This window comes from Doryrhamphus excisus, chromosome 20, assembly GCF_030265055.1.
Source record: "Doryrhamphus excisus isolate RoL2022-K1 chromosome 20, RoL_Dexc_1.0, whole genome shotgun sequence".
NCBI classification, from domain to species: Eukaryota; Metazoa; Chordata; class Actinopteri; order Syngnathiformes; family Syngnathidae; genus Doryrhamphus; species Doryrhamphus excisus.
In genome coordinates this window covers 12,985,752-13,002,908 of record NC_080485.1, presented here as the reverse complement: position 1 = coordinate 13,002,908, position 17,157 = coordinate 12,985,752, and the positions used below count along the sequence as shown (strand labels likewise).

Genomic DNA, 17,157 nt, shown 5'->3' with positions numbered 1-17,157 from the left:
AATCTCGAGTCTGTATCAAAAACAGTCCTGTGTGAAGTATTTAGCTCATTGCTCACGTGCCTGCAGTTATGACTCTCAACCATGAGATGGCAGCAAAACCTCCCGTTTTTTATGCCACCTTTGACCCTCAAACCACAAATACTGTATCTTTTGGTGGAACGTACATGAGCAAAACTGTCAAAAACAAAAACAAATGGTGAATCTTTTATTTCATTTGAGCAAATATCAAGTAATAAAATATTATACAGTACTTTGTTGTTTAAAAAGAGGTTAGAAAACAATTATACACATGAGACGAGCTCAGCGAGTCCCTAAATAGCTATAAATGTGCAGAGGAAGGAGGTCTGACTGAGCAAAAGTCAACAACAACAACAACAATAGCTTCCTGTAGAGCAGAAAGTGACAACACACATTAAACAAATAAAAAGTACAGCGTTGCTTTTAACAGCAACGGTACAGTCATACGGCCAGAACTTTCCACAATCTGGCAACTTGACCTTGAAGTCACATGAAGATGGCATGTCCATAGAATTGCCTCTCCCCCCCACCCCTTTATTTAAATAACTGGTACAACTTGGCTCCAACTGCGAGGTCAAGGGTCGATCTCCACAGGAACAATGGTGACGATGGCGTCCTCGTTCCCGCGGCGCACCACAACTTTTAAGGTTTTGTCCTTTTTGACGGCTGCGCTGACGTCGTTTGCCGTGGACATCCTTTTGCCGTTGATGGAGATGATGACGTCGTGCTCTTTCAGGCCGCCCCTAGAAGGTCAAGAGGGAGATGTCAAACATCACAAATGAAAGTGTATCATGTGATACACACGGGTGGATACTTGTTGCTAGGCAGAATACATACATTGTCCAATGAAAATAAAGTTCATGTTTCCCATTGGAGCTCACATTAGAGAAAGAATCCTCATAAGTCAGACATGAAAAAGCTTTCATGTGTATTTTGTATTAATTCATTCACATTGTATTATTAATAATATATATTTATAAATATTATATAATAAATAATACTAAATAATAATACATATTTAAAATAATAAATAAAATATATGTCTATTCTCTACATTATTTTTATTAAATTTATAATAATAATAATTATTATTATTATAATAATTATTATTATAATTATATTATATAATTATCTATCCATCCATCATCCATCCATCCATCATCCATCCATCTACGCATCGATTCATCATCCATTCATCTACCCATCCATCTATCATCCATCTACCCATCCATCCATCCATCCATCCACCCATCAATCTACCCATCCATCTATCATCCATCCATCCATCCATCTACCCATCCATCCATCATCCATCCATCCATCCATCCACCCATCAATCTACCCACCCATCTATCATCCATCCATCCATCCATCCATCATCCATCCATCCATCCATCCACCCACCCATCCATCTACCCATCCATCCATCCATTCATCTACCCATCCATCATCCATCTACCCATCCATCCATCATCCATCCATCCATCCATCCATCCACCCATCAATCTACCCACCCATCTACCCATCCATCCATCCATCCATCCATACATCTACCCATCCATCCATCCATCCATCCACCCATCCATCCATTCATCTACCCATCCATCCATCATCCATCTACCCATCCATCCATCATCCATCCATCCATCCACCCATCAATCTACCCACCCATCTACCCATCCATCCATCCATCTACCCATCCATCCATCCATCCACCCATCTATCCATCCATCCATCCATCCATCCATCCACCCATCCATCCATCCATCTACCCATCCATCCATCCATCCACCCATCCATCCATTCATCTACCCATCCATCCATCATCCATCTACCCATCCATCCATCATCCATCCATCCATCCACCCATCAATCTACCCACCCATCTACCCATCCATCCATCCATCCATCCATCCATCCATCTACCCATCCATCCATCCATCCATCCATCTACCCATCCATCCATCCACCCATCTATCCATCCATCCATCCATCCATCCATCTACCCATCCATCCATCCATCCACCCATCCATCTTTAAATCATCAAACAAATGTACATTATAGGAAACAAATGGTTCAATTATTTATTTTTAGAACAAAAACCAGACTAAATAGTACTTTAAGACCCTTGGAATTATCCGAACATTCCCCCCCATTACGGCGCCCTTGGTCGGACACCCCTGCCCGATATTATTCCACTCATATGTGGCAAGTAAACCCTGCTATTACTTCTACTCTAATGTTCTGTTATGTGAAGCCCTCCACCGATGGTGCCAACTAGGCTGTGCCACGGCTCTGTCTCCAATCACGCTAATGGAAGGTTCTCCAGCCCCCCCCTGAAGTCTGATTAAAAACCACTAAAGTGTACCTTAGACAACGAGAGCGAGTATAAAAACAACTACAGACCCTGACAAGACGCACGGGGAAAAAAACACGGCTTGGCAAGGAGGCACCGTCCTGGTATGAGGTTTCTGCTGACATCAGCGTTTTGCAGGACCCTCACTGCTGTGGTACGGGCGTTAATAGTGGGGGTTACCATGGTGGAAGAAGGGAGGAGGGTTGTCAACGCCGTAGATTTATTTGTGTTCCCCGTCTTTTGGGGCCTTGTTTAGCAAAACACGGTAGAATCACTTCATAACTTGGGATGTCCGATATTGGATTTTTTGGGGGGGCTTAAAACCGATATGCTGATATCGTCCAACTCTCAATTTCCGATACCGATATGTGTGTATACCACATTTTTTCGTTTTTCATAATAGGGAAAAAATCCGATACTGATATCAATTGCATTTTTATGCTGATATTGGGCCGATAATTTCGATACCGCTAATTATCAGACCGTCTTATATTAACTTTTGTGAACCAGGAAGTAGCCGTCTAACTAACAAATGGATGGACAACCATAAACACATTTTTTTTTTTTGCACAATCGAATCGCTCCCCCTGCACCATAATACCAAATGGTATGGTCCAGTTGTCTTATATCATCCTGAGTCAACCAGGAAGAATTAAAATGGTCACACAAACAAAAAATATATCGCTCCTTTTGTTTGAGAATTTCATTTCTTGCCGTTTGTGTCACCATGGAACATTTTACCGGGCCCAAAATAAAAAAATGGTACGTTCCGGTCATCTTACATCATCCTTTGTACACCCAGAAGAGGTCCAATATATGATATTTGCTGTTTTTGGCACGCTCCAATCCTTTCCTGTCATTCATGAACCAGGAAGTAATTGGCTAACTACCACAATAATCTTCCATTTCTTTGAGGGGGTTATTTTTCCTTTTTGCTATTTGTGTCACATTGAAACCATTCCTCCTGCACCAGAATCAAAGTGACACGCTGCATTTAGCTTTTATCAGCAGGAAGTAGCCTGTAAACCAGGGGTCTCAAACTCAATTTACTTGGGGACCACTGGAGCTCGGGTCTGGGTGAGACTGGGCCGCATCAGGTTTTCAAAAAAAAAAACAAAAAAAAACGCATTTATTAAAAACAAAAAAAAACATTTATACTCTTTTTATTTACAACATATTGCGCAACTGCAGGGTCTTGAGACACATGCTAACTCGCAAACTAGAGAGCTAGCGACCTAAAACGGTAGCCTTCAAGTTATTTCCTTTAAACTTAAATAGCCAAAAACTTACCACTTCCACACGGATAGGGAGGATAACTATTAACAGTTATTTAACCTTTAACATGAACATTAATCAAACTTAATAATTTTTTCTGGGTACATGATGCCATACAGCATCCATATCAAACTTTAAACATTAAACTTTTATATCAAGGCGGGGGCCTCAAACTAGTGTCCTGCGGGCCACATTTTGACCGCGGGCCGCGTGTTTGAGACTCCTGCTATAGATAGTACACTTGTATATACTTTAGCAGTATTATATATAGTTAATTGGTTCCAGACCCGTCAGGGAAGTCAGATTCCTTATTTATGAATGGAATATTTTCATAGTTAAAGCACAAAAAACTATATCCAACCTTTTAAATCCAGTTTTAAACAGTATTAGAGCCATCTGGACTTGAAATAACACCCCTATAATCTCCTTTACACTCGTATTATCCAAAATAGCAAACAGAAATGAACTTTCCGTGGTGGCTATTGTCGGGCTATCAATGTAGCAAAATGTAACATTCCTGACATCTAGTGCCTAGCATAGAATGCTACATATCACAACGCGTTTTCTGAATCCATATCAAACTTGCGCGGGCCTGCACTAACATTAAACTTTTATATCAAGGCGGGGGCCTCAAACTAGTGTCCTGCGGGCCACATTTGGCCCGCGGGCCGCGTGTTTGAGACCCCTGCTGTAAACTAACAGTACTCAGACACGCCACAAATATAGTTTGAATGGGCACAATAAAAAAATAAATAAAACTTTTTTCACCTAAAATGAGTTTGTGCTTTTGGAAGCACGTGTGAAAAATATCACTTACACCGCAGCTGGCGTCTTAGCAATGACTTCCATAACGTAAGCGCCAGAGGTGATGTCAGGGAAGTCTCGATGTCGACTCTTCAGCTCTTTGGCCAGTCTGCAAATGTAAAAAAAAAAAAAGAAACCATATGTGACTTCGTAGAGGTGAGAGTGCAGTAATCAATCACGCAGCACGGGAAACGCGTATGTGCTGTACGATGTGTAGGCGTGTGCAACCTACGCTGGGGTGAGCGTCATCATCCTCACGCCGATGTATTTCTTTTTAGCAGCTGCCGCGCCTGCAGAGGGATGGGAACACCGCAAAGGACATCATTCATCCGCTTGTCAGCCGCAGTTGGCTTGCATTAGAAACTGCCTGATACCCCCAACGGCCATTTTTTTTGGCTATGTGCTTGTTCTGGATGAGAAGTACTGTTGTGATCCTGGTGTGTCAGTTTCATTAGTAGCATTCCGAAAAAAAAAAAAGATTTCACCAACATCCATCACATTTTAAGGAACGTCAGCACGAGTACCGAAGGAAAACCTATTAAAATTTGGTGCAAAGCCGGAAAAAAATGAAGATTTAGAAGAATTTTTCAGCGTTGGGAGACAAAAATGGTCGCTTCCATAAACCGGAAAGTAGCATGCTAACTAAAATTGACATTTTTAACTTTCGTTAATTTTCTTTTTGGCTGCACGGTGAACGAGTGGTTAGTACGCAGACCTCACAGCTGAGAGACCCGAGTTCAATTCCACCCTCGACCATCTCTGTGTGGAGTTTGCATGCTAGGTTAATTAGCGACTCCAAATTGTCCATAGGTATGAATGTGAGTGTGAATGGTTGTTTGTCTATATGTGCCCTGTGATTGGCTGGCCACCAGTCCAGGGTGTACACCCGCCTCTAGCCCGAAGACAGCTGGGATAGGCTACAGCATAAACAACACAAAAATGGTTGTTTTACATGAAAATAACTACTCATTTACTAATATAACACCATTAACTATTTACAAATTTCACATTTAGAACGACTGGTGGCCAGCCAATCACAGGGCACATATAGACAAACAACCATTCACACTCACATTCATACCTATGGACAATTTGGAGTCGCTAATTAACCTAGCATGTTTTTGGAATGTGGGAGGAAACCGGAGTACCCGGAGAAAACCCACGCATGCGCGGGGAGAACATGCAAACTCCACACAGAGATGGCCGAGGGTGGAATTGAACCCTGGTCTCCTAGCTGTGAGGTCTGCGCGCTAACCACTAGACCGCCGCGCCGCCATATCTAGATTTAGCATTTTTACTAGGGCTGTCAATCGATTAAAATATTTGATCATGATTAATCACATTTGTCCATAGTTAACTCGCAATTAATCACATTTAATCGCAGATGGAAATAACTTTTTATCTATAATAAGCAGGGGAAATCTCTTTGTGGTAAACGATTCGATGTGCAACTACAACGATAAGTACATAAAATTTTATGTAAAGGGATATTAATTTGGGAATTACTTTTAAAAAATACGGTCAGCAAGCATACTTTTGTATTACTATTTTTCTAATATCTGCCGGGGCTTTAAAGCTAACTTTACCAATGTAAATATTCTTTTATTTCTCTATTTCACATCAATATTTGTTCCAGCTTGTGGCTACAGAGTTACCATGCTTCAATCAAACTACGGCGGGGGCCGAGGTTCAAACAGGAAGCATGCATGTTAATCGTGCATCGAAAAATTTGCCGCCATTAAAGGGAACTTCCGTTATGTGGTCCTCGGTGGAAAAAATAATAAAGATAATAAGATAATAAACTGTTGAGAATACATCAAAACAATGTTGTTAAAGAAATACTAGAATTTAAATTGTAAATGTAGGTCAGTGCTTCTCATAGTGTTTTAGGCCAGCAGAGAAGGCTTTGCTGGCCCTGAGCGCCCGCCACTACCTTTTCCCCATTGTGCCATCGCCTGATTTTTAACAATTCCTCAACCCCCCCACCCCAATTAGCCTCACTGAAGACGAGCGATTTTCCAAAAAACGACGCATCTGTTTAATCCCGACCCCCTTGAATTCTTCTTTGTACTTATGGAAATGTTCCACACTATTAAAAACACAGCGAACCATATTTTCCCCCTGGAAGATGCCGGTTAACCACTTTCCTTCCGCGTTTTAATAATGCCTTGGACCGTCTTCAAGCTAATTTTAGTCTGCTTCGTTGTTTTCTTTTGCTGCGTGTGGATGGAGGCCATTACGTTTTTCCAACACCACAGGATTTCTTTCGTGAGAAGCTACTCGCTGCATTAGCTTGTGTCAAATCATTACAATGGAAGGCTTTAGGGGAAAAAATGTGCTGAGTTGGCGCAGGTCCGTGTACGCGTACCTCTGGACTGCCTGTCGTAGGACTCGGCCAGGAATTGTTGGATCTTGTCCGAAGGGATGGCGAAGGAAATGCCGGCCGTCACTTTTAACGTGTTGATTCCGACCACCTCACCGTCCTGAAAGTAGAATCCTTGAGGTCAGAACCTGACGATGAGCAGTGGGAATGTCTTGCAAGGTTTTTTTTTTTTCACGTCTTACCAGGTTGACCAGAGGACCTCCGGAGTTGCCGTACTGTAAAAAAGCAAAAAGACACGTGTCAATTGTGCGTGTGCGTGATACCACCACCGCCATCACCAATCAAGGAACCCGTACATTGATGATGGCGTCCGTCTGAATGTAGTCCATGTCGGAGTTGCTCAGGCCGAGCTCCCTGCCCCCCCTCTGCGTGGTGCTGACGATTCCCGTGGTGACCGTGTTCTGGAGGGAAAAGGGGCTGCCGATGGCCACCACGAACTCGCCCGGTCTCAGGTCCGACGAACGGCCCAGAAGCAGCACCGGAAGCTTGGTCTGCGGACGGAGGGGACAGGAGTGGAATACTTGGAATAGTCGGACATTCATGGCGGAAATCACACATTTTTTCCACTCTAATAGACCCCACGGCCTCCATTAATTGTCGGGTGTCCACTTTGATGAGGACATGCTGCATAGAAAATAAATAAATATGATGGATTATTTTTTATATACATTTTATTAATATTAATATTATATCATAATTATATTATTATATAATTTATTTTTTTAAATAATTTGTATTTGTTCATCATATAATGTATTTATTTATTTGCAAAAAAATACCATAAGAAAATGCATTTCCACAAATAAAGCCCTCCCTCAAATCAACACCTTACCCGTATAAAAAACTCTCTGTAGCGGACTCAATATATTCATTAATATAATATATTATTGATTAATTAATATTATGCTAAAAAAAAAAGCATTTAGGGAATAAATACCTCGCCCCTAATCAATACCTTACCCATATCAGACGGCAGTTTTTTTGCAGTTGCAGTAATACATAATAAGGTAGTACAACGCACTTGACTGACTATACAATAAAGGTATCCAACAATATTTCATTGCATTGGATTAACATTTAATATCATGATAAAAAATGTTTTTAGGTTCATAGAGGCCACGCCCCCAATCAATGCCTTACCATATTAGAGAATTTTAATTTAATAATTCCATATTTCTCTCAAGTTTATGTCCAACCTGGAGATGCTAAACCGTCTTATATTGTTGTTTTTTTCACAACACCAATAAAGTTCCATTCTATTCAGCGAGGAGCCAATGAAAAGTGCCTCGTAAATCACATGTGTTCCATTTACAAGCCTCGTGTTTGATGCTGCATCACGGCAGGAATGAGGGTGCATTTTTAAAACCCCCGCTGACCTTCTCATTATGATGTGGCATAGAAAATAAATAATATGATAGATTATTTTTTAATATACATTTTTATTAATATTATATCATTATTATATTATTAATATATATATATTTTTAAATTATTTGGATTTGTTCATCATATAATGTATTTATTTATTTGCAAAAAAATACCTTAAGAAAATGCATTTCCACAAATAAAGTCCTCCCTCAAATCAACACCTTACCCGAATAGGCACTGTCCGTAGCGGACTCAATATATTCATTAATATAATTAATTATTGATTAATTAATATTATGCTTAAAAAAAGCATTCAAGTCTTGTATTGTTGTATTTTTTTTTCACAACACCAATAAAGTTCCATTCTATTCAACAAGGAGCCAATGAAAAGTGCCTCGTAAATCACATGTGTTCCATTTACAAGCCTCGTGTTTGATGCTGCATCACGGCAGGAATGAGGGTGCATTTTTAAAACCCCCGCTGACCTTCTCATTATGATGTTTCCTGCACTGAACACTCAACTCTCCCATGCAAAAAAAAAACAATGACTCCTCTTCCCACAGAAGCCCCAAAACGAGCAAATAAAGCCAGAAAAGGTTCGATTATTTCTTGCAATGGAAGCCTTGCTGACAAAGCATTTGTGCCTGCATGGAAACAGATGGTGGAACCAAATGAGCTTGTGTAGGTAAATAATGACAGTGTGGTGAGTTGGGTTACATACTGACACACACACACACACACACACACACACACACACACTGAGAGAAAGGATATATTTATCCTTGCACACTGGTGAAATCATCGCCTACTGCATGGGAAGCCACATCAAGCTGCCTCTTTATGAACTTCTTGCATATCTTTCAAAGAAATCCTAAGAAGCTCTGCTCCTTTTGTGTCCCTTCTATTTACTCCGTAAATGAATGGAAGCTAAATGAAGCTTCAAAGTCAAACAGAAGACTGGAAAAGGAATCAAAAAGCAATGAACGATTCTTCTGCTATTTATGGACTCAAAACACGACACTGACACGTTTTCCAATAAAACACAAACATGTATATCCAAAACGGGCAACCGCCCCCCCCCCAACCGGGACATTGTGGCGTTTAGCGGGTCAGTGCAAAAGCAAATATGATGCATATATGTACAGAAAGCAGGAGTCTGTAGGGTATTTGTCATGTACAAACACAAACAGGCACTTGACACCAGCGTAGCCGTCTCTATGGCAACGCACACTCACGTGTCGATTGCCCATCATGAAAAACGGGGGCCTGCGGATCATTTTTAATCAGGTTATCAATGAGTTAATTATAAAATAAAACAATTATAATCAAACCATTTGATTTAAAAAATATTTAAATTACATTAGATGTAAAAAATAACAATTTATTTTTAATAAATATTATCATATTATCATATAATTATATAATTATATAATTATATAATATATAATATATAATATATAATATATATAATTATATAATATATAATATATTATTATATTATTATATTATTATATTATTATATTATTATATTATTATATTATTATATTATTATATTATTATATTATTATATTATTTTATTATTTTATTATTTTATTTATTATTTTACTATTACATTTAATTAAAATTTATTAAATTAAATGTCATCATTTTTATTATATTTTTTCTTTTAATTTTATTATTTAATTTTTACCCTTCTTTATTTAGTTAAATAAATTGAATACATTAATAATTAAATAAAATGCAATGCTATGTTCAAAAATGAATGAAATTACATTTTCTGCATACAATTAAAAATTATTCAATAAGTAAATTCAATTAAAATTACAACCGAACTAAAACCAAATTAAATGAACTCGCTGAATACAGTTCAACAAAATAATATTATTTTATTTAATTGATTATTTGATTATTAAGAACTATTCATGTGAGCTGGATTCCGGTTGGCCTTTAATTTCCTGTTCGGGCGTCACAGATCAATCACAGAGTAAATGAAACATAAAGTAATATTAACCAAAATACCAAAATAAATTAATAAAAAATTATTTAAAAAAAAAAAACAAGCAAACAAACATCCACTTCCACACTACAGCTGAGGGTCATGGCTATGCTAGTCAAAACAAAGACTAAACAAAACAAGATGACAGCACCCAGGTGTGAAGGTAGACCTGCTAAGCTCTTCCAATGTGACCAGTCAGCAAACTCCAAGAACTTGTGGAAAACCAGGAGAGAGAGAGAGAGAGAGAGAGAGAGAGAGAGAAAGAGAGAAAGAGAGAGAGAGACCCAGCGTGACTCAGTCTGGTGCTGCTATTTCAGCTGCCATGCACTGGCTTTTCACCCCAAAGATACTCAAACAGGAGAGCAGGAAGGCAACAAGTTGCACCACAAATTACAGGAAGACAACGTGACACGTGTGAGTCAAATCCACATACACAGAATTTAGAAAAAAAAAAAAAAAAAAAGAAGAAGCCGAGCGCTCAGAAAATGCACACCAGTGACTCACAAACCGTCTGGCAGATAAGGTCGGAAAAGTGGATTAACTATTTATTTTTGGCGAGGGGGAACAAGCGCGGGGAACAAGTGGTGCGTGAAGTGAATCAATGAGCTCACACACACACTTTCCCAGCGTGCAGAAAGGGAAGTGGGATGGAGGAGACGGATGGACAGGATAAACGCCGGTGTTGCAACAGAAAGAGGGTGTCATTGTTTAACCTTAGAGGTCCAAATAAAAGCTTCTGGTTAATGCAGTGGTGTCCAAAGTGCGGCTCAGGGGACATGTTTGCCCCTTGGATTATTCTAAAACTGAAAATGAATTAATTATGAATAAGATATATGACTACATATGACACTAATTAGCTTATAGTACAAAACCAATGGTGTTTTGTGCAGATAGCTTATAGCTTATAGCATGGTTTGGTCTACGTTGGATTGGTTGTGTATCAAAGCGCCACCACCAACCCTTGAATGCTTCAGTTCACGACCTTCGAGGGCACATGTGTAACAACTCGAGTGTCACGCAGACTTACATGACAACCGCGGACACCTACAGGAAGTGAAAATGGAAGAAAAAACTGACTTTGACGACTAAAATTGAAAAATCTGAAGTAATTTCCCAAGAATAAAGTCAAAATATCAAGAGAAAAACAACAAGAAAAAGTCATAATTTTATAGGAATGTTGCAATATGAGAAAAAAAATTTAGCAGCAAAAACAACAACAAATTTTAGTAGCAAAAAAAAATTAACGCTATCCGTGTGGAAGTGGTAAGTTTTTGGCTATTTAAGTTGAAAGGAAATAACTTGGAGTGCTACCGTTTAGGTCGCTAGCTCTCGAGTTTGCGAGTTAGCATGTGTCTCAGAGACCCTGCAGTTGCGCAATATGTTGTAAATAAAAAAAAGTATAAATGTGACTATAGTCGTGTTTTGTCATGTCTACAGGGCTCTAATAATGCTTTGTTAATAAATAATAATAATAAATAAATAATAATAAAAATAAATAAATACTATATGTGGTTTCTTAATTTTTTATTATTTGCCGTTTTATTATTATTATATTTATTTACTACTGATTGATTGATTTTCTTTATTCTTGATTTGTTTATTTTTCATCTTATTTTGTTCAGACAAATAAAAATTAAGATATTTGAGAACAGTGGAATGTTTTATCAGAGCTTTTATTGTGGAAAATCGGAACCAAAGCACTGAAAAAGTTTGTATATTTTTCTGTTTTTAATTAATGCGTTTTTTTTTGTTGTTTTTTTTTTAAAAAAACCTGATGCGGCCCAGCCTTTCCCAGACCCTAGCTCCAGTGCCCCCCAGGGTAAATTGAGTTTGAGACCCCTGAGCTAGACCCTTTCCTGCGTCACAGTAAATTCTATTTTTGGTTCTACGGTTATCATCACACATTCCTTTGTCATCTGTGGTGGTGTTTTAAAAAAAAAAACAAAAGAGCTTTTTTACATTTGAATCAGAGGCTAAGTGTATGCAAAGCATCCCAGAACAACAAAGTACATATTCCAGGAGTTAGTCAGAGCCGCCATCATCATCATGCGGCGGTCAAACCTGCTAGCCCGCCATGCTAATGTTGTTGACATCAAACCACTCTGGTTTCCATGTGTTGCTGCTGAAGGACTAGCAGTTCACATGTGTGTGTGTGTGTGTGTGTGTGTGTGTGTGTGTGCGATTCCCCGCTCTGGGGCGAGACACCACAGAAAAGCTTTGAAGTGCCCAAATCACAATGATGAGAAAGAGATGAGGCATGGTGTGGCCATTTTCTTTGCCGTCAAACGTGTACTTACGGCGTTCTTAAGTGATGCTGACCGGCTGGCCACATGTCACCCGTGAGAGCCCCGGGGTGGATGTGGACATGTGCTTGGACACAGAAGTCTCAAATAAGACCCGGGAACTGAGAAAGCAGTGGTTTTATAGTGTACAGTATATGACTGACTCAATTACAAGTCATCTCATGTGGATGGATGGATGGATGAGGCTACATGCTGGGATTGATTATACTTAGAGGTCACTTGAGAGGCAATTCCGTCTCAGTTTTTTCCACTTCATTACTTTGTAGCATTTTTTTTTACATTATTCATCAAATTGAGGCCTGGGTTTCAATTGGGTATGATTTCCATTCTTTACCAATATTAAGATGCATTTTTTTTCAATGATTAATTGAAAAAATGGAATGAAAAACAGAGATACAGGTTTTTCCACTGGACACACAAATGTACTTAAATGGGAAAAAGATGTGGGGGGGGGTGAATAATATTAATACCTGTTTTTCATTAAAGAGCAACATGTGTCCAACACATTGAACATACAACCATATGTGTTGGATCCCGAATTTGATCCGGAAGTAGAGACTGGACAGTCCTAAGTTTCTGAAGAAAAGAGGTTACGTCAAGATGTCTCTCAATGGTAAGTAGCTTTAGCATGTTAGCATTTTAGCATTAGGTTTTGTGTCACAATATTAGGAGAAATATAGGTGGAAAATTAGGTTTGAGAGAAAACATTCTCTTCTAATGAGAAAAAAACGTTAAATAATTAGTAAATAATAATATAATATAATATAATATAACAAAGAATTAATCATTTAATAATAATAATTAAAAAATGCTATAATATTTTTATTGGACACTTGGACAATGTGTGTCCAAATAATGAAAAAAACGTTAATTAGTAAACAATAATATAATATAATATAATATATAATGTAATATAATCTAATATTATATTAAAATATAATCTAATCTAATATAATATAATATAATATAATATCATATCATATCATATCATATAACAAAGAATTAATAATTGAATAATAATTAAAAAATGCTATAATAATTCTATTGGAGACTTGGACAATGTGTGTCCAAATAATGAAAAAAAAAAGTTAAATAATTAATAAATAATATAAATAATAATATAAATAATATAAATAATAATATAAATAATATAAATAATATAATATAATATAATATAATATAATATAATATAATATAATATAATATAATATAATATAATATAATATAATATAATATAATATAATATAATATAATATAATATAATATAATATAATATAATATAATATAATATAATATAATATAATAATAACGAATTAATAATTTAATAATAATAAAATAATAATTAAAAAATGCTGTTGATCCCAGATTGTAACCCTAACAAAAAGCGGGGATCAAATGTAAACGTAGTTTTCAAAATTGTAAAATTACACCGTTTCTAGAGCCCCCCCCCCCCCCCCCCCCCCACCCATCACATAGAGAGCGAGTTTGTGATTATTTCCCTTGGAACACTTCCCACAATTGTTCCTTCTCAAGTATCCTGGAAGAGCCATTTTGCTTTCATGGACAAGAGATGAAGAGATGAGAAGACAGGGGTCAAAGAGAGGGAGCCAAGGATGTGATTCATTCCTCTTGGCCTTGTCTATGAAGGTCTTTCCACTGGCAACACACTTAGCCTTCCTTGTCCCGACTGACTCGTCTTCACTCACACACACACACACACACACACACACACACACACACACACACACACACACGTCCTCAACCAGGGACCACGGATGCAATGTCGGAATCTCATATTTCCTGAGGAAACGTTTACCCGATGTAGCAGATAAATAGATAATGGCAGGAGCACATTTCATGCTGTATATGAAGACAGGATATACGTTGTTTTTTTTTATGCGGACATGTTTCCTAAAGCGGCTTAACCAAAAACCAGCAGCAGGCAAATTTCCCAGACAGAATGTTTTCTTTTTTTTTCCCCCTTGTAATAATAGGTGGGGCCATTCTTGTAATGCAAACATGATACCACGATACCCGTGTCAGTTCAATAGTTTTTCACTTTCTCTTCATCAAAATGCTGGCACTTGAAACTTTTTGTGGCTCCATTTTGAGGTGAGGATTCAAGAAATAAGTCACGACAAAACAAGAAGGTGGTTTTCACGTCTTCAAATGAAAGTAAAAGTAACCATAAATGTTCATTAATCCCTTTCATTCATCGTGTATATGATTTTACATGCATTACTGCATTGTAAAACTACAAAAACGTGTTTTGTGTTAACATTTTTGGCTTTCTGGAATGGATAAATAGTTTTCTTTTTGAAAGTGGAAGGAAATACGGAGTTTGACGGCTAAAATTGAAAAATCAGAAGTAATTTTTCCAAGAATAAAGTCAAAATGTAAAGAGAAAAACATGAAAAAGTCATAATTTTATAGGAATGTTGCAATATGAGGAAACAATTTTAGAAGAAAAAAAATTTTAGTAGCAAAAACTTGAAAAAAATATTCATATATTAGGAGAAACATTGGGTGAAAATTAGGTTTGAGAGAAAACATCGTCTTCTAATGAGAAAAAGGCTAGTAAGCTTACACGTTGACCTGAAATGTATTTCTTCTAAACATAACAAGCCAAAAAAAATCACCACTTCCACACTACATGGGAGGAGAACTTGCCTACAGCCACCAATGAAAGATATCAGTGATCATTTGCTATGGTAGAACACATACAAAGCAATTACTAGAATAGAGGTGACAATTGGATGCATGCATGTTAAAGCGACTACATCTTACAAGTGTAAAAAGAAGCCAAGCTGTTTAATCCAACAAAAATAAAGTTTGATGAGATGCTTTATCTTGATGTGTATTTTCCGTTTTTATTCCAAATCATTTCCTGCATTTATTTGTACCCAGCGTCATAAGCCTTTAGCTTCATTGCTAATCCAAAGCAAAAACAGGGCGGGGTAACAGGGTAGGGTAACAGTATGGGCGGGGCAAAATCATGTTAATTGTGTCCGGTGTGCACACAGCTTTAAGCTGTCATTTCAACATTAAACTTTGGTATCAAGGTGGGGGGCTCAAATTAGCGTCTCGTGGGCCAAATGTGGCCCGCGGGCCGCGAGTTTGAGACCCCTGGTGTTAACAGTGTCAATGTGCTTTGAGTGCCTTGGAAGTGGACAAGGGCTATACAAGGGGAATTACTGGGTCAAATGCGGCCCACGGGCCGCAAGTTTGAGACCCCTGAGCTAGACCCTTTCCTGCGTCACAGTAAGTTCCATTTCTGTTTTTTTTTTAAATTTAGTATGGGAAAAATTGATTTGGTTTACATCCGTTTCAGTTAGAGTCGGACCTTCTAGGAGAAAGTAATGACGCTAACCAAGGTTCCACTGCATATTAAGGTTTTGAGGTTTTGAACGGGTACAGTGTAGCGACCAGGCCAATGGGTTTGCAACGCTATGAACGCCTGTGAACTCAGCTACGTTACTGAAGCCTGCACTGGCTGCCACTCAAAGCCAGACTCTAACGCGGGATCATGAATGACTTTTTGAGGCGGTGTCCATGGCAACCACTAAACTGGTGTGTTAAGATGCTGAGATGGTTCGCTTTCAAGTTGGAGAGGTCACGTTTTCAATGAGAACAATAATAATAATAAGAATCACTCGCTTGCACGCGCCGTGTTGTGATGCAGACGATGCACGTTCCAAGCAGACTGACCGCATTGCTGCTCTGTCTCGGAACCCCCCATTACCCCCCCTCCCCAACTCCCGAAAAAATAACCACCATCCTCCAGCGTATTCCCTACAGGACTCCCCTCCCTCTAATTCCCGTCCCCTCTACAATTCCAGACTTAATGTATTCCCCAGAGTTGAAGGCTTGAGCGCAGCCTCAGGAATTGACTCCACTTTCACCAGTGGAGGAACAGACATTTTTGCATTCGACTATTTTCAACTTTTCTGGTAAAAAGAGGAAAAAAAGCCTCAAAAGTTAAACAAATCTTCATAATGTTAACATGTATCATGACAGACTTCAGCTCTAAAAGGATTATGGGGATTTATTTTGGTGTTTTTTTTGTGATGCCAGCAAAGAGAGTTACCAGGGATGGCCAAGAGCAAAAGTGTCATGATAACCATAGAACGGAACTGGAGTATGTAGTATAACAGCTAACAACTAGCATAGAAATGCGGCGAAATTATTATTTTTTTATACAGTATTTCATTGCTTTTATTTTTATAGTGTATTCATTCATTCATTTTCTACCGCTTATCCTCACGCGGGTGCTGGAGCCTATCCCAGCTGTCTTCAGGCGAGCGGTACGATCTGAAGACATGTATTATATTTGTGTCTGCATTTTTTTCCCCTAAAAATTGTAATTAGCCATGACATAAAAACATAGTAACTTTACCGAGGAAATTCTGACATGAATAGCATGTAGCATAACAGCTAACAACTGTGTTGTTTGTATATATTATTTGTGTGTGTAATTTTGTCAGATAAAAATGAATAACGTTACCAAGCATATATTATTACTACTTTCATTTTTATGTGTGTACTTTTTTTTCAGAAAAACAAAATAACAAAATAACTTTACTTAATTGTAAATAGCATTTAGCACAACGGCTAATGACTAGCGTGAAAATGACCACAAACGTTGCCAGCAAA

General features: G+C 38.1%; 1 protein-coding gene across 2 annotated transcripts in view; it reads right to left on the bottom strand.

Annotated features, from left to right (window-relative positions):
• Window positions 1–192: 192 nt before the first annotated feature.
• LOC131107728 (serine protease HTRA1A-like) overlaps window positions 193–17,157 on the bottom strand; it is a 35,103-nt gene continuing 18,138 nt past the window's right edge. For both annotated transcript variants that reach the window (XM_058057987.1, XM_058057986.1), the window contains 6 exons: window positions 7,134–7,328; window positions 7,020–7,052; window positions 6,823–6,937; window positions 4,687–4,744; window positions 4,468–4,563; window positions 193–761 (listed from right to left, as the gene is read on the bottom strand). In XM_058057987.1, the coding sequence (XP_057913970.1) occupies window positions 593–761; window positions 4,468–4,563; window positions 4,687–4,744; window positions 6,823–6,937; window positions 7,020–7,052; window positions 7,134–7,328 (666 nt within the window). In that variant the 3' untranslated portion in view covers window positions 193–592. The remainder of the gene's footprint in view (window positions 762–4,467; window positions 4,564–4,686; window positions 4,745–6,822; window positions 6,938–7,019; window positions 7,053–7,133; window positions 7,329–17,157) is intronic.